The 24,580-nt window shown below is 47.7% G+C and overlaps 1 protein-coding gene across 1 annotated transcript in view; it reads left to right on the top strand.

Moving 5' to 3' along the window:
- Nucleotides 1-24,580, top strand: part of LOC139277343 (monoglyceride lipase-like) — a 118,031-nt gene that overhangs the window by 44,648 nt on the left and 48,803 nt on the right. Inside the window, exons 2-3 of the mRNA XM_070895691.1 lie at nt 1,370-1,476; nt 9,564-9,700. Coding sequence (XP_070751792.1) covers nt 1,380-1,476; nt 9,564-9,700 — 234 coding nt within the window. The 5' untranslated portion in view covers nt 1,370-1,379. The remainder of the gene's footprint in view (nt 1-1,369; nt 1,477-9,563; nt 9,701-24,580) is intronic.

Raw genomic sequence — 24,580 nt, forward strand, 5'->3', positions numbered from 1 at the left:
GCGATGTTACGGAGGTGGAAGTACGAAGCTCAAGGAACAGCTCCTCATCTTTCGTTTAGGCACTTTACAGCCTTCTGGACTCAACATCAAGTTCAAAAATTTCAGAGTGTAAGCGCTGCCAATCTTTGGCTCCTTTTCCCCGCGCCCCCACCCCCTTCAGAGCCTGTTTCTTTCTTTCTATTTTTCTCCTTGTCTCTAATGGCAGTTGGCCATTATCCCATCATTCACACCCTATCTTGACGAATGTTTTTCTAATTCCTGGCATTACCATTTGAATTTGTGCCATTATCCCTTTTATATCTCTAATCTCTCTTGTCTTCCAACCTATCACAGACCTTGTTCTTTCTTCCCCGCCCCCCACCCCCTATCAGTGCTTGTTAAGAATCTGTTCTTTCCAAACATTCTCCAGTTCTGACGAAGGGTCATCGATCTGAAACGTTAACTCTGCTTCCTCTCCACAGATGCTGCCTGACCTGCTGACATTTCCAGCATTTTCTGTTTTTATTCCAGATTCCAGCATCCGCAGTATTTTGCTTTTGTGTTGGTCGTACAGTGGAGCGGATATGTGGTCGGAAGCGCATCTCATGGTCAAATAGCACGCCAGGGTTTTGGATGGTCTGGTTCAACCTCAGATTGTGACGAGGGAGAGAGAATGGAGCTGGTGACTTGGGAATGGAGTTCATGGTGGGGACCGAGTAGGCCAACAAGCACATGGTGGGGTGATGGGTGAACTGGACTTGGGGCGAGTTAAGATACGGGCATCAGAGATTTTACATAAGAACATAAGAAATAGGAATAGGAGTAGGCCATACGGCCCCTCGAGCCTGCTCTGCCATTCAATATCATGGATAATGTGATCATGGACTCAGCTCCACTTCCCCGCAAGCTCCCCATAACCCCTTATCCCCTTATCGTTTAAGAAACTGTCTATCTCTGTCTTAAATTTATTCAATGTCCCAGCATCCACAGCTCTCTGAGGCAGCGAATTCCACAGATTTACAACCCTCTGAGAGAAGAAATTCCTCCTCATCTCTGTTTTAAATGGGTGGCCCCTTTTTCTAACATCATGCCCTCTAGTTCTAGTCTCCCCCATTAGTGGAAACATCTTCTCTGCATCCACCTTGTCAAGCCCCCTCATAATCGAGCTTAAGTTTACGAAGGGTGGAAGTTTGGGAGCTCGGCCAGGAAAGCATGTGAAATGTTGCATCTGAAGGTAAAATAAGCTTCAGCAGCAGATGGACTGAGGCAGGGGCGCAGACTGGTGATGTTACGGAGGTAGAATCAGCGTTGAATTACAGGATCTTAGCGTGACTCATTTTATGTTGAAGATGTTCCGCTGCTCAATTCTTCTTTCACCAAATTATTCCAGGGCTCTAGTGATGTTGATACACTCCGCAGGAGAGCACTGCGGGCGCTACCAGAGAATTATTGCGATGCTCTTGAACCAATCCCTGTTCGTATTTTCACACGATCACAGTAAGTACCGTCTGCGGCTCTTAACTGCAGCACAACAGTCCTTCAGGAATGTGTTTATTTGTCGCCCCATCTTCTGGTGGCTCGTGACTGCTGTACACACAAGATTATCGCTCTAATATGTTGTTCTTCACTATCGATTTCACCTTCCTCCTCATGAATTAGGATGACCATATTGTCCATCTGAATCTGGGGACACACAGGGCAGGAACGTAGCAAAGGAGCCAGATCAGAAAATGCAGCAAATTTTTTTTAGCAGCCTATATTTTAACAGTTGGTCCCTTAGAAGATGAGAAGGGGGATTTAATAATGGGAAATGTGGAAATGGCTGAGACCTTAAACAAGTATTTTGCTTCGGTCTTCACAGTGGAAGACACAAAAACCATGCCAAAGATTGCTGGTCACGGGAATGTGGGAAGGGAGGACCTTGAGATAATCATTATCACTAGCGGGGTAGTGCTGGACAGGCTAATGGAACTCAAGGTAGACAAGTCCCCTGGTCCTGATCATAAGAACATAAGAATTAGGAATAGGAGTCGGCCATCTAGCCCCTCGAGCCTGCTCCGCCATTCAACAAGATCATTGCTGATCTGGCCGTGGACTCAGCTCCTCTTACCCGCCCGCTCCCCGTAACCCTTAATACCCTTACTGGTTAAAAATCTATCTATCTGTGATTTGAATACATTCAATGAGCTAGCCTTAACTGCTTCCTTGGGCAGAGAATTCCACAGATTCACAACCCTCTGGGAGAAGAAATTCCTTCTCAACTCGGTTTTAAATTGGCTCCCCCGTATTTTGAGGCTGTGCCCCCTAGTTCTAGTCTCCCCGACCAGTGGAAACAAACTCTCCGCCTCTATCTTGTCTATCCCTTTCATTATTTTAAATGTTTCTATAAGATCACCCCTCATCCTTCCGAACTCCAACGAGTAAAGACCCAGTCTACTCAGTCTATCATCATAAGGTAACCCCCTCATCTCCGGAATCAGCCTAGTGAATCGTCTCTGTACCCCCTCCAAAGCTAGTATATCCTTCCTTAAGTAAGGTGACCAAAACTGCATGCAGTATTCCAGGTGCAGCCTCACCAATACCCTATACAGTTGCAGCAGGACCTCCCTGCTTTTGTACTCCATCCCTCTCGCAATGAAGGCCAACATTCCATTCGCCTTCCTGATTACCTGCTGCACCTGCAAACTAACTTTTTGGGATTCATGCACAAGGACCCCCAGATCCCTCTGCACCGCAGCAGGTTGTAATTTCTCCCCTTTTACTGTTTTTTTTCCCAAGGTGGATGACCTCACACTTTCCGACATTGTATTCCATCTGCCAAACTTTAGCCCATTCGCTTAACCTATCTAAATCTCTTTGCAGCCTCTACACAACCCGCTTTCCCACTAATCTTTGTGTCATCTGCAAATTTTGTTACACTACAGTCTGTCCTCTCTTCCAGGTCATCTATGTATATTGTAAACAGTTGTGATCCCAGCACCGATCCCTGTGGCACACCACTAACCACCGATTTCCAACCCGAAAAGAACCCATTTATCCCGACTCTCTGCTTTCTGTTAGCCAGCCAATTCTCTATCCATGCTAATACATTTCCTCTGACTCCGCGAACCTTTATGAAATGCATCCCAGGGTATTAAAAGAGATGGCGGAAGTTATAGCAGATGCATTGGTTATAATCTACCAAAATTCTCTGGACTCTGGGGAGGTACCAGCGGATTGGAAAGCAGCTAATGTAACGCCTCTGTTTAAAAAAGGGGGCAGACTAAAGGCAGGTAACTATAGGCCGGTTAGTTTAACATCTGTACTGGGGAAAATACTTGAAGCTATCATTAAGGAAGAAATAGCGGGACATCTAGATAGGAATTGTGCAATCAAGCAGACGCAACATGGATTCATGAAGGGGAAATCATGTTTAACTAATTTATTAGAATTCTTTGAGGATATAACGAGCATGGTGGATAGAGGTGTACTGATGAATGTGTTGTATTTAGATTTCCAAAAGGCATTCGATAAGGTGCCACACAAAAGGTTACTGCAGAAGATAAAGATACGCGGAGTCAGAGGAAATGTATTAGCATGGATCGAGAATTGGCTGGCTAACAAAAAGCAGAGAGTCGGGATAAATGGGTCCTTTTCAGGTTGGAAATCGGTGGTTAGTGGTGTGCCACAGGGATCGGTGCTGGGACCACAACTGTTTACAATATACATAGATGACCTGGAAGAGGGGACAGAGTGTAGTGTAACAAAATTTGCAGATGACACAAAGATTAGTGGGAAAGCAGGTTGTGTAGAGGACACAGAGAGGCTGCAAAGAGATTTATATATGTGAAGCGAATGGGCTAAGGTTTGGCAGATGGAATACAATGTCGGAAAATGTGAGGTCATCCACCTTGGAAATAAAAACAGTGAAAGGGAATATTATTTGAATGGGGAGAAATTACAACATGCTGCGGTGCAGAGGGACCTGGGGGTCCTTGTGCATGAATCCCAAAAAGTTAGTTTGCAGGTGCAGCAGGTAATCAGGAAGGCGAATGGAATGTTGGCCTTCATTGCGAGAGGGATGGAGTACAAAAGCAGGGAGGTCCTGCTGCAACTGTACAGGGTATTGTTGAGGCCGCACCTGGAGTACTGCGTGCAGTTTTGGTCACCTTACTTAAGGAAGGATATACTTGCTTTGCAGGGAGTACAGAGATGATTCACTCGGCTGATTCCGGAGATGAGGGGGTTACCTTATGGTGATAGATTGAGTAGACTGGGTCTTTACTCGGAGTTCAGAAGGATGAGGGGTGATCTTATAGAAACATTTAAAAGAATGAAAGGGATAGACAAGATAGAGGCAGAGAGGTTGTTTCCACTGGTAGGGAAGACTAGAACTAGGGGGCAAGCCTCAAAATACGGGGGAGCCAATTTAAAACCGAGTTGAGAAGGAATTTCTTCTCCCAGAGGGTTGTGAATCTGTGGAATTCTCTGCCCAAGGAAGCAGTTGAGGCTAGCTCATTGAATATATTCAAATCACAGCTAGATAGATTTTTAACGAATAAGGGAATTAAGGATTATGGGGAGCGGGCGGGTAAGTGGAGCTGAGTCCACGGCCAGATCAGCCATGATCTTGTTGAATGGCGGAGCAGGCTCAAGGGGCTAGATGGCCTACTCCTGTTCCTAATTCTTATGTTCTTATGTTCTTATGACACTACAAATGCAAAATGCATGTAATTACTGCGGATGTAACGTCATGCTAATGAAGCGCATTCAGACAGTTTATAAATAGAATAACACTTAGTTTTTCATACCCACTGTCTACACTGCTGCAGGCAGTTGCTGACGCCTGACCTTTTGTCTCTGTTGTGCGCGTGTGTCGCCGGCCGCGTTTTTCAAAAACAAACACGCCATATATTAACGGAATTGTTGGCCGTAACCGTCACCGACCGACCAATTGGCTTTGGAATTGCGACCATTTCGAATTGTGGGGCAGGGTGGGGGGAGGGGGAATGGAGATGATGAAATCAGAATCCCGCCAACCAATCAGCTCGCGACCGCCTGCGATTCAAACTGGTCCCTTCTGAAGCGAACAAAGCGGGATAGGGAAGAAAAGTAGGGCCTTGGTTCTCGAGTGGGGGTGGGCCGGGAGCGCAGCCGAACTCACTGGCGGTGGTGTCCACCCCTCAGTCGGCGCTCAATGGACGTGGACACTAACCAGTACACCAGCCCCTTACACCGCCAAGGCCACCTCGGGGCTGGCATCCCGACCAGTCGGCGCTCACTGTAGGCGTGATTGACGGTGGGGGGTGCGCCTGGGGATGAAACGTGTAATCAATTTAGGGTGAACGGCACAGTGCATTTGTGTTGTACATCGTATCCCAACACGAGAAATTAAAAGCTAGGCTATTTGGGATGGGTTTTGTGAACTGGGGACTGAACCCGAACAGCGTGGACATATGGTCACCCTAACGTAAATGCAAGATGATGCTCGGTATGAAAGACTTGCATTTCTATAGAGCCTGCCTCGCCATCAGGACATCCCGAAGCGCATTACAGCTTTGAGAATAAAAACAGAAAATACTGGAAATACTCAGCAGGTCACTCAGCATCTGAGACAAACAGAGTTCACATTTCAAATGGATAAACTTGCGTCAGGTTATCAACATCTGTTTCACTCTCTCCACAGGCGCTGCCTGACCCGCTGAGTATTTCCAGTATTTTGTGTTCTTATTTCAGATTTTCAGCACCCGCAGGGTTTTGCTTTTGCAAAGTACTTTTGGAGTGTAGTCGCTGTTGAAATGGAGGAAACACTGCTGCCAATTTGCGCAAAACAAACTCCTGCAAACAGCAATGTGACAATGACCAGATAATCTGTTTTTGTTACGTTGACTGAGGGAGAAATATTGTCCAGGACTTCCCTGCTCTTCTTAGAATAGTGCCATGGGATCTTTTGCATCCGCCTGAGAATGCAGACGGGGCCTCGGTTTATCAACTCATCCAAAAGATGGCACCTCCGACAGTGCAGCACTCCCTCAGCACTGCACTGTTAGCCCAGATGTTGGTGCTCAAGTTGCTGGAGTGGGACTCCCCTTTCAGGTGGATGTAACAATTCTTTCTGTCTTTCCTGGACCTAGCAGAAGGCAGTAAATGTAATTCCAACAAGGAATAAATCCTCTTGTGTAGTATTCTCTGGATTACTCCTGATGGCATGAGCTAGTGAGTATAGAAATAAGAGGATAGAACAGATGAATGTATGGCTGGAGAGATACTGCAGGAGGGAGGACTTCAGATTCCTGAGACATTGGGATCAGTTCTGGGGGAGTTGGGAACCTGTACAGCCAGACGGGTTGCACCTCAACAGTGCCGGAACCAATATTCTGATGGGGATGGGGTGGGCGGGGTGTTGGTTGATAGTGCTGTTGGGGAGGGTTTAAACTAATTTGGCAGTGGGATGGGCACCAGGATGTAGCAATGGAAAGGAGAAACAATGCACAAAGGATTGGGAAAGCCAGATAGCACTAGAGTAAGAAATAATAAGGTATTAGGTGGGGGTCAGACTAAGAGAAAATACAAGAAAGTCTAAGATAGGTTTACAGCGCACGTGTGTAATGCACGAAGCATGTTAAATAAGGTTGGTGAGCTGCAGGTGCAAATAGCCACATGGGAATATGATATCGCGGCGATAATGGAGACATGGCTCAAAAAAGGTCAGGATTGGGTTTTAAATATTTCTGGATACAAGGGGGACGCAATTGGGCTCCTGTGTGCCTGCTGTTTGAGCCTCCAGGCCGGGCACTAAGGGGCGGAAATGAGTTTTCGCCTCGGGGGGGTGGGGAGGACACTACCGGTACCCGCACAATGGCGCCAGACTTACAAAACTGTAATCGAACAATGGGCTGCCTTTAAAGAGAAGATGGTTCAGATACAGGTGAGGTACATTCCCAAGAGGGGAAACATAAGAACATAAAATTAGGAACAGGAGGAGGCCATACGGCCTCTCGAGCCTGCTCCACCATTCAATAAGATATGGCTGATCATCGACTTCAACTCCACTTTCCCGCCCACTCTCCATATCCCTTGATTACCCTAGAGTCCAAAAATCTATCTATCTCAGCCTTCAATATATTCAGACTCGGTATCCACAGCCCTCTGGGGCAAGAATTCCAAAGATTCACAAAACTCTGAGTGAAAAGGAGAACAACTAAAGTCAGAGCTCCCTGAATGATGAAAGAGATAGAGAGTAAGCTCAAACAAAAAAAGAGCACGTATGATGGATGTCCAGTTGAGAATATAAGTCAGAATCAGGCTGAATATAGAAAGTTCAGAAGGGAAGTGCAAAAGAAAATTAGAGGGGCATCGAGAGAGAGAATGAGAATCGAATGGCAGCTAACATAAAAGGGAATTCAAAAGTCTTCTCTAGGCATATAAATAGTAAATAGGTCGTAAGAGTTGGTGTAGGGCCGATTAGGGACCAAATAGGAGACATATGCATGATGGCAGAGGTACTAAATGAGCACTTTGCATTTGTCTTTACCAAGGAAGAAGATGCTGCCAAAGTCATAGTGAAAGAGGAGGTAGTGGAGATAGTGGATGAGATAAAAATTGATAAAGAGGAGGTACTAGAAAGACTGTCTATTTAACATTGATAAGTCACTAGGACCAGGATGGGATGCATCCTAGGATGCTGAGGGCAGTTAAGCAGCAAATCGTGGAGGTACAGGCCATAATCTTCCAATCCTCCTCAGATACGGGGATGGTGCGAAAGAACTGGAGAATTGCAAATGTTACACCCTTGTTCAAGAAAGGGTGTAAGGATAAACCCAGCAACTACAGGCCAGTCAGTTTAACCTTGGCAGTGGGGAAGCTTTTCGAAACTATAATCAGGGACAAAGTTAACAGTCACTTGGACAAGTGCCGATTAATTAAGGAAAGCCAGCATGGATTTGTTGAAGGCAAATCATGTTTAACTAACTCGATTGAGTTTTTTGATGAGGTAACAGAGAGGGTTGATGAGGGCAATGCGGTTGCTGTGGTGTACATGGATTCCAAAAGGCGATTGATAAAGTGCCACATAATAGGCTTGCCAGCAAAGTTGACGCCCATGGAATAAAGGGACAGTGGCAGCATGGAAACAAAATTGGCTAAATGACAGGAAACAGAGAGCAGTGGTGAACTGTTGTTTTTTGGACTGGAGGAAAGTATACAGTGATATTCCCTGGAGATGGTACTAGGACCACTGTTTTTCTTGATATAAATTAATGACTTGGATTGGGTATAAGGGCACAATTTCAACATTTGCAGATGACACAAAACTTGGAAGTATAGTGAAGAGTGAGGAGGATAGTGATAGACTTCAAGGCGACAAAGACAGGCTGGTGAAATGGGCAGACATGTGGCAGATGAAATTTAACACTAAAAAGTGTGAAGTGATACATTTTGGTAGGAAGAACGAGGAGAGGCAATATAAACTAAAGGATACAATCCTAAAGGGATGGCATGAACAGAGACACCTTGGGGTATATGTACACAAATTGTTGAAAGTGGCAGGGCAGGTTGAGAAAGTGGTTAAAAAAGCATCCGGGATCCTGGACTTCATAAATAGAGGTATAGAGTATAAAAGCGTGGAAATTAAGATGAACCTGTATAAAATACTGGTTCGGTCCCAGCTGGAGTATTGTGTCCAATTCTGGGCACCGCACTTTAGGAAGAATGTGAAGGCCTTAGAGAGGGTGCAGAAAAGATTTACAAGAATGATTCCAGGGATGAGGGACTTCAGTTACGTGGATAGACTGCAGAAACTGGGGTTGTTCTCCTTGGAGCAGAGAAGATTGAGAGGAGATTTGATAGATGTGTTAAAAATCATGAGGGGTCCAGACATGGTAGATAGAGAGAAACTGTTCCCATCGGCGGAAGGGTCAAGAACCAGAGGATACAGATAAGAGGCTGAAATTGCCTCCATCTATAAGCTCCATTACCGCCTCTAAGAGGGGGTAATGGAGTGGATAGGCCTTACTGACCGGGGGCAGACGGATGGGCCGACCGGTCCTAAATTACCACTGGGCTGGGAGTGGCTGGAACGGGTATCCGCACTGCCTGTGTTCCCGCCTCCATCGGGCACATGCCGACCCGACACTGACCGACACAAATTATCCTGCGGAAGTGGTGCCACACCGGTCTGTGCCACTGACAGCTTTCCCATGCAGGAATCTACCTGTGACTGGACATCGGGTCCACCCTTAAAGGGGAGGGCGCGCTGCCGTGGCCGCCATTTTATTTTAATTGCCACCCGACTCCTAGGTTGGCGCGGCAATGGAGCTCCCGCTCTTGGGTTCCAGGCCGCTGGCTCGGCCGCAATCCTCCCTGGTGGCCCAGTGAACCTAACTAAAATATATGCAGAGTCCGCAGTGGGCATCCCCTTTAACTGACAACCCTAGCTGATCATCTCCTACTGAACACATGAGCAGCGACTTCCTCAACACTAACCCAGCTGAGACAAGTGACCTGAGCACTGTCCTGTTCTGTCTGCCTCACCGAGCCTTTGAGGGATCTTTCCACCCAGTTGTTTAAAGCCTCTAAGCCTTTCTTTTTTTTCCTTCCTTACACAGTTGGCCATGGGCAGAGTGAGGGCCCGCGCATGATGGTGCCTGATTTTAGAATATATATCCGGGACTGCCTGCAGCACATTGACATGTTGAAGAGAAGGTACCCGATGCTAAAGCTTTACTTATTTTCACAGTCCATGGTAAGTGATCCATTGGTAAAAAATGGAATTGATTTGCACGTTATTCTATGTTATCACCTTTTCTATGTGTATAAATATATATATATGAGCAAGAGGGCGGGTAAATAACCCGCTTGTAGCTTGTCTCCAGTGCTCCATTAACAGCTCATCTACAACATGCCCTGTAACCTATGGTTTTTTGGAGTTCATTCCCTCTGCTCATTTCCTCCCCCACCCCATCTCCCTCCACTCCACCATCAAACTCCACATAGATTCCTGTTTGACATCGAGATGGAAACTAGGTGGGTTTGCTGTGATTTTTTTTCTTTTCCTATTTGAATAAAGAATTTAATGGATTCTGTGTGAAGACTTTGTTGAGTTCATGAACTCTTCACCAACACATCATGAACCTGTAGCATGCACTTTGACAGCCTCCCTTACTTAATTCACTACATTGAGTCTTTTAAGCAGAGGGGCATTTTCTCTCAACAATATCATCATCCTAGGCAGTCCCTTGAAATTGAGGAAGACTTGCTTCCACTCTGAAAGTAAGATCTCAGGTGACTGAACAGTCCAATGCGGGAATTACAGTCTCTAACAGATGGGGCAGATAGTGGTTGAAGGAAAGGGTGGGTGGGGAGTCTGGTTTGGCTCACGCTTCTCCCGCTGCCTGCGCTTTGTTTCTGCATGTTCTCGGCGACGAGACTCGAGGTGCTCAACGCCCTGCCGGATGCTCTTCCTCCATTTAGGGCAGTCTTGGGCCAGGGATTCCCAGGAACTGGTGGGGATGTTGCACTTTATCAAGGAGGCTTTGAGGGTGTCCTTGATACCAAACCACATCAGGTAGTGAAAGGAAACTCAATGTTACCAATCCCTCGCTTTCTGAGGGATTAAATACATTATGAAAAACAGTATAAAAGTGCATATTTTTATGGTCTTCTCCTGATAAGTAAATAAGGTGGACAATGCTTGCAGAAATAAATTCATTAAAATATTGCACCAGTGATGGCAATTTTTTGATTACACTTTTGTGAAGTGCCTGGCGATGTTTTGTACGTTAGAGGTGCTGGCTAAATGTTGCTGTTGTTGCATTCCAGTTTGATAATTGGGTAGTTAAGAGTTGTAAGCTCAAGGAAACAGCAATGGCCTCGTCTGCTCCCTTAGATGGATAGATATTTTGAAGAAGAGCAGGGGGGTTTTCCTCGCTGTCCTGGCCAACATTCATACCTCAATCAACATTACTAAAACAACGATTATCTGGTCATTATCACATTGCTGTTGGTGAGAGCTTGCTGTGTGGAAATTGGCTGCCGCGTTACCCCATGGTACAACAGTGACTACACTTCAAAACTATTTCATTTGCTGTAAAGTGCTTTGGGATGTCCAGAGGCTGTCAAAGGGCACTATATAAATGCAAGTCTTTCTTTAACTCACTGGGACACGGTTAAGATCAGGAGCTCACTGTGCGGGAGCGTTGCAGACACAGACCTGCGCATCATTACTGGAAGTGGCCCGGGAGCAAGATATTGGTTTGGGATGGTGGCACTTTTGGACAAACAGCGAGAATCACTGATGTCGACTCTAGGGATACTAAAAAAAATTGCCCATCTCTTTAAAGCCTGTTACTACCGCAAATCGGCAGCCATGCTGCAGAGTGGAGTGGTCACCGACCTTTTGTGGAATAGCCGCTGATAGCCCAATTGCCGTTCCGAGGTTTACCAGCGGTGTCCCGATCTCTTCCCCAGCCACCCCCCCCAAACCCCGCTCTGCTGCTGCCGATCCATGGTAAGCGCATCATCACCGTGCGTACTGCCGATCTAACCCTGCGACAGCAACATTCCCCTCTGAAAATCTTCAGCCTGCCCGGCGGTGCCAAAACCTGTTTTTTCCCAGTGGTCCAGTGAGGGTGTGGCCATCTGCAGTGGTGGTGCGGCTTCCCTTAAAGGGGAGGATGCACTGCTGCTGTCGCCATGGTTCTTTTTGTCAGCCGACTATCATGTCGGCCTGACAGTTATGCCCCCGGGTTTGACCACTGGCTCGGCCGAAACCCTCCTTGATGGCCCAGTGGGCGAAGTCTTAAAATCGTGGAGGCTCTCCCTGCAGTGTATGGAGAAAGAGTCTGACTGAACACCGTGAGCTCAAAGTAAATTGTGACCGTAGTCTTTTTTTGCAGGTCTCCAGAGTGTCTCTCCAATCTGTGACGCCTCCTTAAATACCTGTGCTCCCAAGGGATTATGGGATCCTTTGGGACTCCAGGGGTTGAGCCCTCTGGTGGTTGTGCAGAATAAATACAAGTTTACATATATAACAACATTCCCCCCCCCCCAAAGTCAATAGTGTAACTATTTACAATGTGAGTCAATCTGGGGCCCTTCTTGCCCTGGTTTATCGTCTCGGTGTGAAAGCTGGTGTTGTTGAATCATTTGTTGGGCCCTCGCTGGGCTGCTGTGCAGATGGCCTTGCTGGGATGCCTGGTGTGTTGGGCCCTGCAGGGCTGCTGTGGATGATGGGTTCTGCTTCGTGGTCAACCATGGTGCCAGTTGCTACTGGTGTGTATGTAGGGAGATTTAAAAAGTTAGGGTCCAAAGTGGGTTGCTCAGGATAGTCCGTGAATCTGAGTTTGATTTGGTCCAAGTGTTTCCGATGAATGAGTACATTTGAAAGTTTGACCCGAAACACCCTGCTCCCCTCTTTGGGCACGACAGTGCCGGGAAGCCACTTGGAGTGTTTTAACCTGAGTCCCACGAGGTTGAGTCGACTAAGAACCGCCTCCAGATTCTGCAGATGCTTGACTGTGTTCCGACCTGTGACCAAGATGTCATCCTCGAAGACCATTGTGTGCAGGACCGACTTGACTAAGCTTTCCATGTTTCTCTGGAATATCGCCGCCATTCCAAACGGATTCCAAACGGGCATCTGTTATAAACAAAAAGACCTTTGTTCGTGTTGATGCAGGTGAGGGTCTTCAATGATTCCTCCAGTTCTTGCGTCATTTAGGCTGAAGTCAGATCCAGCTTTGTGAACATCTTTCCTCCCGCCAGCATTGCAAAGAGGTCGTTGGCCTTTGGTAGTGGGTATTGGTCCTACAGGGAGAAACAATTGATAGTTACTTTGTAAATGCCACAGATTCTGATGATGCCGTCTCCCTTGAGGACTGGGACGAAAGGACTAGCACACTCGTTGAACTCGATCGGGGAAATGATGCCCTCCATTTGCAGCCGGTCTAGCTCGATCTCGACCCTTTCTCTCATCATGTACGGTACTGCTCTCACCTTGTGATGGATGGGTCGCGCCCCTAGAATTAGGTGGATCTGCACTTTTGCTCCTTGGAATTTCCCAATGCCTGGTTCGAATAGCAAAGAAATTTGTTTAAGACCTGGGCACACGAAGTGTCATCAGCGGGCGATAGCGCTCGGACGTTGTCCCTGTTCCAGAATATATTTCCCAGCCAGCTCTTGCCGAGCATCGTGAGACCATCGCCCGGTACCACCCAGAGTGGTAGCTTGTGCACCGCTCCATCGTAGGAGACCTTTACGGTAGCACTGCTGATCACAGGAATCGGTTCTTTGTGTAAGTTCTTAGTTTCATGCGAACTGGAGTTAAGACTGGCCTTGAGGCCTTGTTGCACCACAACCTTTCGAAAGTATTTTTGCCCATGATGGACTAACTCGCGCCCGTGTCCAGCTCCATTGACAGCGGGAGTCCATTTAGTTCAACATTCAGCATTATCGGGGGACAATTCGTGGTGAATGTGTGCACCCCATGTACCTCTGCCTCCTCTATCTGAGGCTCTGGTTCATCGTGATCCTCCGTGGATCTGTCCTCCTCTGCAACATGGTGGTTTGCAGGTTTTATAGGCTTTGCAGCTTGCCTGCACACTCGTTGGAGGTGTACCATTGTTCCACAGCCCTTACAAACGTACTCTTTGAATCGGCATGAATGAAAACGATGATCATCCCCGCAGCACCAACAAGGTGTTAATGGCCTTACATTCATCACCCATAATGGTGGACTCTGAGACATCTGCGAACGTGTAGCTGCAGGTATGTGTGACCTGCCCTGTACGTTACAATTCGAAAATAACATCACTTTGTTCACAGTACTTGTAGCAGAACTTGTGTGCTGAGAGATTTACTTCGTATTGTCACTGGTGGCAATGAACGCCTGGGCTATTGCTATGGCCTTACTCAATTTGGGGTCTCTACAGTCAAAAGTTTGCTAAGTATGGTTTTGTGGCCAATGCCAAGTACGAAAAGGTCTCTGAGCATGTGCTCCAAATGTCCTTCAAATTCGCAATGTCCTGCAAGGCGTCTTAGCTTGGTGACATAACTCGCCACTTCCTGGCCTTCAGACCTTTTGCAGGTGTAGAACCGGTACCTCGCCATCAAAACGCTTTCCTTCGGGTTCAAATGCTCTCGGACCAGTGTGCACAAATCGTCGCAGATTCTTCATGAGGACATACATTGGTGCCCCACAGACGGTGAGGAGGATCGCCTTTCATTTGGCAGCGCTCTCTTCCCTGTCTAGCTCATTGGCCACGAAGTATTGGTCAAGTCGCTCCACAAGAGTTTCCCAATCATCTCGCTCCTAGAATTTCTCCAGGATGCCCACTGTTCTCTTTGGGTTCGCTATCTGTATCTCATCGCCAGTTGTAATGTATGGAGAAAGAGTCAGACCTAACACTGAGCTCAAAATAAAGTGTGACCTTAGTCATATATTTTAGTTCGGTTCACTGGGCCACCAGGGAGGATTGCGGCCGGGCCAGCAGCCTGCAACCCAAGAGCAGGTGCCGGGCTGCCTGTTGGCGGCCCGGCCAAACCCATGGCCGCCATTGTCGGGCCGACCTCGGAGTCGGACAGCATTAAAATAAAATGGTGGCCACGGCAGCGCGCCCTCCCCTTTAAGGGCAGACCTGATGCCCAGTCACAGGTAGCTTCCAGCAGGGGAAAGCTGTCAGTGCCACAGACCAGTGTGGCGCCACTCCCGCAGGGAAATTTGTGCCGGTTGGTGTGGGGTCACCGCGTGCCCAACGGGTCGGGAACATAGGCGGTGTGGATACCCGTTCCCGCCGCTCCCAGCCCAGTGGTAATTTAGGACGGGTCGGCCCATCCGTCTGCCCCCGGTCGTAAGGCCTATCCACTCCGTTACCCCCTCTTAGAGGCGGTAATGGAGCTTATAGATGGAAGCAATTTCGGCCCCTTATCTGTATCCTCTGGTTCTTGACCCTTCCACCGATGGGAACAGTTTCTCTCAATCATGTCTGGACCCCTCATGAGGTCGAAGGAGAACAACCCCAGTTTCTGCAGTCTATTCACATAACTGAAGTCCCTCATCCCTGGAATCATTCTCATAAATCTTTTCTGCACCCTCTCTAAGGCCTTCACATCCTTCCTAAAGTGCGGTGCCCAGAATTGGACACAATACTCCAGCTGGGACCGAACCAGTATTTTATACAGGTTCATCATAATTTCTCTGCTTTTATACTCTATACCTCTATTTATGAAGTCCAGGATCCCGTATGCTTTTTTAACTGCTTTCTCAACCTGCCCTGCCACCTTCAACAATTTGTGCACATATACCCCAAGGTGTCTCTGTTCATGCCGTCCCTTTAGGATTGTACCCTTTAGTTTATATTGCTTCCCCTCATTCTTCCTACCAAAATGTATCACTTCACACTTTTTAGTGTTAAATTTCATCTGCCACATGTCTGCCCATTTCACCAGCCTGTCTATGTTGCCTTGAAGTCTATCACTATCCTCATCACTCTTCACTATACTTCCAAGTTTTGTGTCATCTGTAAATTTTGAAATTGTGCCCTATACACCCAATCCAAGTCATTAATTTATATCAAGAAAAGCAGTGGTCCAGGGAATATCACTGTATACTTTCCTTCTTCTGGAATTTTTTGAGGATGTAACTAGTAGGGTGGACAAGGGAGAACCAGTGGATGTGGTGTATTTGGACTTTCAAAAGGCTTTTGACAAGGTCCCACACAAGAGATTGTTGTGCAAAATCAAAGCACATGGTATTGGGGGTAATGTACTGACTTGGATAGAGAACTGGTTGGCAGACAGGAAGCAGCGAGTCGCGATTAACGGGTCCTTTTCAGAATGGCAGGCAGTGACTAGTGGAGTGCCGCAGGGCTCAGTGCTGGGACCCCAGCTCTTTACAATATATATTAATGATTTAGATGATGGAATTGAATGTAATATCTCCAAGTTTGCAGATGACACGAAACTTGGTGGTGGTGTGATCTGTGAGGAGGACACTAAGAGGCTGCAGGGTGACTTGAACAGGTTAGGCGAGTGGGCAAATACATGGCAGATGCAGTATAATATGGATAAATGTGAGGTTATCCACTTTGGTGGCAAAAACACGAAGGCAGAATATTACCTGAATGGCGGAAGATTAGAAAAAGGGGAGGTGCAGCAAGACCTGGGTGTCATGGTTCATCAATCATTGAAAGTTGGCATGCAGGTACAGCAGGCGGTGAAGAAGGCAAATGATATATTGGCCTTCATAGCAAGGGGATTTGAGTATAGGAGCAGGGAAGTCTTGCTGCAGTTGTATAGGGCCTTGGTGAGGCCCCATCTGGAATATTGTGTTCAGTTTTGGTCTCCTAATCTGAGGAAGGACACTCTGGCTATTGAGGGAGTGCAGCGAAGGTTCACTAGACTGATTCCAGGGATGGCTGGAATGACATCTGAGAAGAGACTGGATCAACTGGGCCTTTATTCACTGGAGTTTAGAAGGATGAGAGGGGATCTCATAGAAAAATATAAGATTCGGACTGGACTAGACAGGCTAGATGCGGGAAGAATGTTCCCGATGTTGGGGAAGTCCAGAACCAGGTGACACAGTCTTAGGATAAGAGGTAGGCCGTTTAGGACTGAGGTGAGGAGAAACCTCTTCACTCAGAGAGTTGTTAACCTGTGGAATTCCCTGCCGCAGAGAGTTGTTGATGCCAGTTCACTGGATATATTCAAGAGAGAGTTAGATATGGCCCTTACGGTTTAGGGGATCAAGGGGTATGGAGAGAAAGCAGGAAAGGGATACTGAAGGAATGATCAGCCATGATCTTATCGAATGGCGGTGCAGGCTCGAAGGGCTGAATGGCCTGCTCCTGCATCTATTTTCTATTTTTCTATGTTTCCAGTCCAAAAAACAAGCGTTCACCACTACTCTCTGTTTCCTGTCATTTAGCCAATTTCCTTTCCATGCTGCCACTTTCCCTTTTATTCCATGGGCGTCAACTTTGCTCGCGAGCCTATTATTTGCACATTGACTCCCGTGAAGTTGCCGATACCCGGTTCGAACAGCGAGGGGAACTTGCTCAATACTTGGGCACATGTATCTTCCGCCGATGACAACATCTTTATGTCGTTCCAGTTGCATCTGATTTTCTCCAACCAGCTCATGCCGAGCAGCGTTGGGCCATTGCCTGGAACAATCCACAGCGGTAACTCGTGAACCGCACCGTTATATGACACATTGGCAGTGCACAAATTAATCATCTTTATCAGTTCTTTGGTGTACGTGCGCAGCTTGGCATTAACAGGGCTCAGCCTGGGCCTCACAGTCTTAGTATCCCACAGCTTATAAAATGCCCTCTTGTTCATGATCGATTGACTCGCCCCCGTGTCCCGTTCCATTGATACCGGTATCCCGTTAAACTTCACATTAATCAAAATTGGTTTACTCTTGGTTACGAAGGAGTATAGTCCATACACTTCCTCCTCTGGCATCTCTGATTGCGTATCCGGATCCGCGCTAGTCTGACTCTCATCCTCCACGTGGTGTGTTGCAGCTCGCTTGCTCATCTGCGGACACTTGCACTGGAGACTCTCAGACAGCCGTTGCAACTATATTGCTTAAATCGGCACTGCTAGTCCCGATGATTTGCCTCACAACGCCAACACGGAAAAGTCGGATACATTCCCGCTGGCGGACTTTGGGCAGCCACAGGTTTTGCGAATTCAGCCGGATAGGCCCTGCCATGTGCCGCTCTGCCGAACGCCAAATCAATTGCATTTACAATACTTGTCGAGGTTCAGTTCTTCACCGATATTTGCATTAGACTCCAATCCATCGTCATACATGATTGAGTGATCTGGATGGCCCTTTTTAAATCTAACTCCTCCACCGCCAGAAGTTTGGGCAGGATCACCTCGTGGTTGATATCGATACAAAAAAGTCCCGCAGCATGTCTGCCAACACCGTCCCGAACTTGCACGGTCCCGCTAGACGTCTCAGGTCGGCAACGAATTCCGCCGTGCTCTGGCCCTCTGATTGAATGTGTGTACAAAACCTGTATCTCGAGATGATGATGAAGTCGTCTGGCTTGTGGTGCTCCCGTACCAATGTACACAACTCCTCTTACATGTTCTCTGTTGGATCACTAGGCATGAGTAAATTCTTTATCAGACCATAGATTTTTGAACTGTACACTGTAAGGAACACTGCCCGCGCCGATCTGAATCGTCGACCCCCTTCATTTTGTTGGCCAGGAAGTACTGGTTCAAACCGCGCTCAAAGTCTGCCCAATCTTCTCCCTCCACGAATCGTGCTTATTTTGCAAACAAAGGTTCTTGTATTCTCGTCGCCAAATGTTATGTATGCAATAAAGGTTCAAACTGAGTACTGTTTAACTCAGCAAGGTACAACCTTGGCTCTGCTTTCTTTAGGCCCAAAGTGCCTGACTCTCAAAATGGCTGGCCCTTTATACCTGAACAGCACCATGTGTGTGCTGCTCAGTGGTCTCCAACAATGATGCCATCTGGTGGCTGCAAGCAGACTGTATATACATGACAGTCTTAAAGGAGGAAAGAGAGGTAGAGAGGCAAAGAGGTTTATGCAGGGAATTCCAGAGCTTAGGGTCGAGACAAAAGAAGGCACGGCCACCAATGGTTGAGTGATTATTATCAGGGATGCTCAAGAGGGCAGAGTTAGAGGAGCGCAGATATCTCGGCTGGGGGGCTGGTGGAGATCACAGAAATAGGGAGGGGCGAGGCCATGGAGGGATTTTAAAACAAGGATGAGAATATTGAAATTGAAAAGTTGCTTAACCGGGAGCCAATAGTGATGGGTGAACAAAACTTGGTGCAAGTTACGACACGAGCAGCTGAGATTTGGATGACCTCAAATTTACGTAGGGTAGAACGTGGCAGGCCAGCCAGGAGTACATTGGAACAGTCAAGTCTAGAGATAACAAAGGTGTAGATAAGGGTTTCAGCAGTGGATGAGCTGAGGCAAGAGCAGAGATGTTACGGAGGTGGAAATAAGCGACCTTAGTTCTGGCGTGGAAGCTCATTTTAGGGTCAAATATGACACCAAGGTTTCAAACAGTGTGGTTCAACCTCACCCAGATGTTAGGGAGAGGGATGGAATCAGTGGCTAGGAACAGAGTTTGTGGTGGGGACCGGAAACAATGGCTTCGCTCTTCTCAACATTTAATTGGAAAATATTTCTGCTCATCCAGAACTGGATGTCAGACACGCACGGGTTAGATACTGAGTAAACCTCCCTGTACACTGTCCTATCAAACACTCCTAAGGCAGGTACACCACGGGTTCGATAGAGAGTAAAGCTCCCTCTACACTGTCCCATCAAATATTCCCAGGAAAGGTACAGCACAGGTTAACTATGGAGTAAAGCTGCCTCTACACTGTCCTATCAAGCAGTCTGTTAATCCTCATAGAATTGACGCTCTATATTTTATGCATTATGCTGGTAGGGTTGAGATGAAGAGGGGTGGGAGGAGGCTCATGTGGAGCATAAACACCAGCATGGATCTGATGGGTCAAATGGCCTGTTTCTGTGCAATGTAATCATAAAGGGCAATGGGGCTTGAGAGAGGGAAGGAGTCAAGTGAGGATTTAATCCCTTCTGGCAGCAACTTCAAGAAGGACGTGCATTTATATTTTGTGCCTTACCATTCCCTCGCAAATTATAGAATCATAGAAATTTACAGCACGGAAGGAGGCCATTTCGGCCCATCGTGTCTACGCCGGCCGACCAAGAGCTATCCAGCCTAATCCCACTTTCCAGCTCTTGGTCCGTAGATCTATAGGTTATGGCACTTCAAGTATTTTTTAAATGTGGTGCGGGTTTCTGCCTCTACCACCCTTTCAGGCATGAATTCCAGACCCCCACCTCCCTCTGGGTGAAGAAATTTCCCCTTACATCTCCTCTTAAACTCCTCCCAATTACTTTAAATCCATGCTCCCTGGTTGTTGACCCCTCTGCCAAGGGAAACTGAAATGTCTTACTATACAGTGCAAATGCATACGAGGCCCATACTAGAGAGATGGTCACTCTGTGACTAGTAACCTTTATTCCAGCACTGAAGTGATGAAGGTGGGTGGAGCTTTCCCTTTTATACCTGAAAGTCCAGGTTAGGAGTGTCTCCCATAAGTTCACCACCTAGTGGTCAGTGTTCTCACGGTGTACAACTTAGGTCAGTTTATACATGGATTACAATGGCAGTTGAATACATGACATCACCTCCCCCCCCCAAAGTCTTATTGGGATCACAGGTTAAGTCTCTCTAGTGGTTTACGCTCCCTTGTAGAGCGCCTGAGTTGGGGCTCCGGTTGTTGGCCTGAGTGTCTGCTGTTTGCGGTACGTGTCTGCTGTTTGCGGTACCTCAGGCTTGTTCGGACTGCCCACAGTCACTGGGCTCTCCTCGACTTGGTTCCGGTGTTCGGTCACCTGTGGTGGAGTGAACTCTACATCCTCTGCTTCTTTTATGGGGTTACTGAACCTCCTTTTTGTTTGATCCACATGTTTGCAGCAGATTTGTTCATTGATAAGTATAACTATCAGAATCCTATTCCCCTCTTTGGCAATCATAGTGCCTGTGAGCCATTTGGACCCTGCAGCATAGTTGAGGACAAAGACAGGGTCATTGACATCAATACATCGCGCCCTCGCATTCCCGTCATGGTAGTCACATTGTGACCGGCGCCTGCTTTCAACAATTTCTTTCATAGTGGGGTGTATGAGGGATAACCTGATATTGAGCATCCTTTTCATTCGCAGCTCTGCCTGTGAACGAGTGTGGTCGGGGTCTGTTGGCCAACAGGAGGCATGATAAGCGGCTTTGTAGGGAACCCCCTTGGATTCTGAGCATCCCCTGTTTGATTATCTGCACTGCTCGTTCCGCCTGGCCGTTTGAGGCCGGCTTGAATGGTGCCATTCTGACATGGTTGATACCATTTTGTGCCATGAAGTCCTGGAACTCAATGCTTGTAAAGCACGGGCCATTGTCGCTGACCAAGACGTCCGGTAGACCATGGGTGGCGAACATTGCCCGTAGACTTTCTACCGTGGCTGAGGATGTCACACTCGATCCATTTGGAGTAGGCGTCTACGACAACCAAAAACATTTTTCCTATGAAAGGACCTGCGTAGTCCACATGGATGCTTGACCATGGCTTGGCTGGCCAGGACCAGGGGCTAAGGGGGGCTTCCCTGGGCGCATTGCCCAGCTGGGCACACGTGTTGCACCTGTGAACACAAAGTTCCAGGTCTGCGTCTATCCCTGGCCACCAAACGTGTGACCTGGCAATTGCCTTCATCATGACAATGCCCGGGTGCTCATTGTGGAGTTCTCGGATGAACGCCTCTCTGCCCATCTGGGGCATGACTACTCGGTTTCCCCACAGTAGGCAATCGGTCTGAATCGAGAGTTCATCCTTGCGCCTGTGAAATGGTTTGAATTCCTCAGGGCATCCCTCATACATGGCTGCCCAGTCCCCATTCAGGACACATTTCTTAACTAAAGACAGTAGCGGGTCTTTATTTGTCCAGACTTTAATCTGACGGGCTGTCACGGGTGAGCCTTCGCTTTCGAAAGCTTCAACAGCCATGACCATCTCAGCAACATGACCGGTTGCCCCCTCGGTGGTGGCTAGTGGGAGCCTGCTGAGTACATCGGCGCAGTTTTCAGTGCCCGGTCTGTGCCAAATTATATAGTCATAGGCGGCCAACTTGACTGCCCACCTCTGTATGCAGGCTGATGCGTTTGCATTTATGGCCTTGTTGTCGGCCAAAAGGGATGTTAGTGGTTTGTGATCTGTCTCCAGCTCAAATTTCCTGCCAAACAGGTACTGGTGCATTTTTTTTTACTACATATACACATGCAAGCACTTCCTTTTCTACCCTTTCTGCCTGGGACAGACTTCTGGAGGCATAAGCTACCGGCTGTAACTGACCCTTGGCATTAACATGCTGCAACACACACCCGACACCATAGGACGACGCATCGCACGTTACAACAAATTTCTTACATGGGTCATATAGCATTAACAGATTGTTGGGGCATAACAAATTGCGTGCTCTATCAAAAGCCCTTTCCTGGCTGTCCCCCCAGACCCATTCGCGATCTTTGCGTAGGAGCACGTGTAGCGGCTCTAACAGCGTGCTCAATTTGGGAAGAAAGTTACGAAAATAGTTCAGGAGCCCCAGGAACGAACGCAGCTCCGTCGCGTTACGGGGTCTGGGTGTTCTCTTGATCGCTTCCATTTTGGACGCAGTAGGTCTGATCCCGTTTGCTGCTACCCTCATGCCCAGGAATTCTACCTCTGCTCTGGAGCTAGGAAGACGCACTTCGCCTTTTTCAGTCGCAGACCTACCCGGTCCAGTCTGCGTAGCACCTCCTCCAGGTTGTCGAGGTGTTCTTCAGTATCGCGACCCGTGATGAGGATGTCGTCTTGAAAAACCACCGTCCCTGGAATCGACTTGAGGAGGCTTTCCGTATATCGTTGAAAGATCGCAGCGGCCGAGCGAATCCCGAACGGACATCTGTTGTACTCAAACAACCCCTTGTGTGTCATGATGGTGGTCAGCTTCTTCAACTCACTTGCCAGCTCCTGGGTCATGTAAGCTGAGGTCAGGTCCAATTTTGAAAAAAGTTTGCCACCAGATAGCGTCGCAAAGAGGTCCTCCGCTCTCGGTAGCGGGTACATACATAAGAACATAAGAATTAGGAACAGGAGTAGGCCATCTAGCCCCTCGAGCCTGCTCCGCCACTCAACAAGATCATGGCTGATCTGGCCGTGGACTCAGCTCCACTTACCCGCCCGCTCCCCATAACCCTTAATTCCCTTATTGGTTGAAAATCTATCTATCTGTGATTTGAATACATTCAATTAGCTAGCCTCAACTGCTTCCTTGGGCAGAGAATTCCACAGATTCACAACCCTCTGGGAGAAGAAATTCCTTCTCAACTCGGTTTTAAATTGGCTCCCCCGTATTTTGAGGCTGTGCCCCCCTAGTTCTAGTCTCCCCGACCAGTGGAAACAACCTCTCTGCCTCTATCTTGTCTATCCCTTTCATTATTTTAAATGTTTCTATAAGATCACTCCTCATCCTTCTGAACTCCAACGAGTAAAGACCCAGTCTACTCAATCTATCATCATAAGGTAACCCCCTCATCTCCGGAATCAGCCTAGTGAATCGTCTCTGTACCCCCTCCAAGGCTAGTATATCCTTCCTTAAGTAAGGTGACCAAAACTGCACGCAGTACTCCAGGTGCGGCCTCACCAATATCCTGTACGTTGCAGCAGGACCTCCCTGCTTTTGTACTCCATCCCTCTCGCAATGAAGGCCAACATTCCATTCGCCTTCCTGATTACCTGCTGCACCTGCAAACTAACTTTCTGGGATTCACTATTCATCGGGGACTTGGCCTGGAGGGTGGTGCACGGAGCAGTGCCGAGCAACAAATTTTTAAGCCGATTCACGGACTCCCAGGCCGCCTGCAATTTCTGCGGTCTGGAAGAGTCCGTGTTCCATGTTTTTATGGAATGCACAAGGTTGCAGCCCCTGTTTTATTATTTAAAGGGGCTGCTCCTGAAATTCTGGCTGCACTTCAGTCCCACTCTCCTGATCTTTGGGCACCCTGTGCGGAGGGGAGCGGGTAGGTCCGAGGGCCTCCTCGTAGGACTGCTCCTGGGCACGGCCAAGGGTGCCATCAGCCGGTCCAGGCAGCGGGCGGTCGAGGGGGTCGTTCAACCTGACTGCCTGCCTCTCTTCCGCGCATACATCCATGCCAGGGTGTCCTTGGAGATGGAGCACGCAGTGTCCACCGGTACGCTCGCGGCCTTCCGCGAGAGGTGGGCACCGGAGGGACTGGGGTGCATCGTCACGCCCGGCAACCAAATTTTAATTTGATTTTATGTTTTAAAGTTTAATTTGTTTTAATTGCCAGTGCTTTTAGTGTCCCCCTCCCCTTTTATAGGGGGCACTGGAGGAAAAAATGTGATTTTAGTGCCCAAAAAAAAAGAAAAACACAAAAAAAAAAACCACAAAAAAGAAAAAAAGGGCCTTGTAAATGTCTGGTGTGTCATCCAGGGCGTGTGGCACGGTTTAATGTTTATGTTTTTTCAGGTAAACTCCAAAAGAGTTTCATGCACAAGGACCCCCAGGTCACTCTGCACCGCAGCATGTTGTAATTTCTCCCCATTCAAATAATATTCCCTTTTACTGTTTTTTTTTCCAAGGTGGATGACCTCACATTTTCCGACATTGTATTCCATCTGCCAAACCTTAGCCCATTCGGTTAACCGATCTAAATCTCTTTGCAGCCTCTCTGTGTCCTCTACACAACCCGCTTTCCCACTAATCTTTGTGTCATCTGCAAATGTTGTTACACTACACTCTGTCCCCTCTTCCAGGTCATCTATGTATATTGTAAACAGTTGTGGTCCCAGCACCGATCCCTGTGGCACACCACTAACCACCGATTGCCAACCTGAAAAGGACCCATTTATCCCGACTCTCTGCTTTCTGTTCGTTAGCCAATTCTCTATCCATGCTAGTACATTTCCTCTGAATCCACGTACCTTTATCTTCTGCGGTAACCTTTTGTGTGGCACCTTATCGAATGCCTTTTGGAAA

This window comes from Pristiophorus japonicus, chromosome 12, assembly GCF_044704955.1.
Source record: "Pristiophorus japonicus isolate sPriJap1 chromosome 12, sPriJap1.hap1, whole genome shotgun sequence".
Classification (NCBI taxonomy): domain Eukaryota; kingdom Metazoa; phylum Chordata; class Chondrichthyes; family Pristiophoridae; genus Pristiophorus; species Pristiophorus japonicus.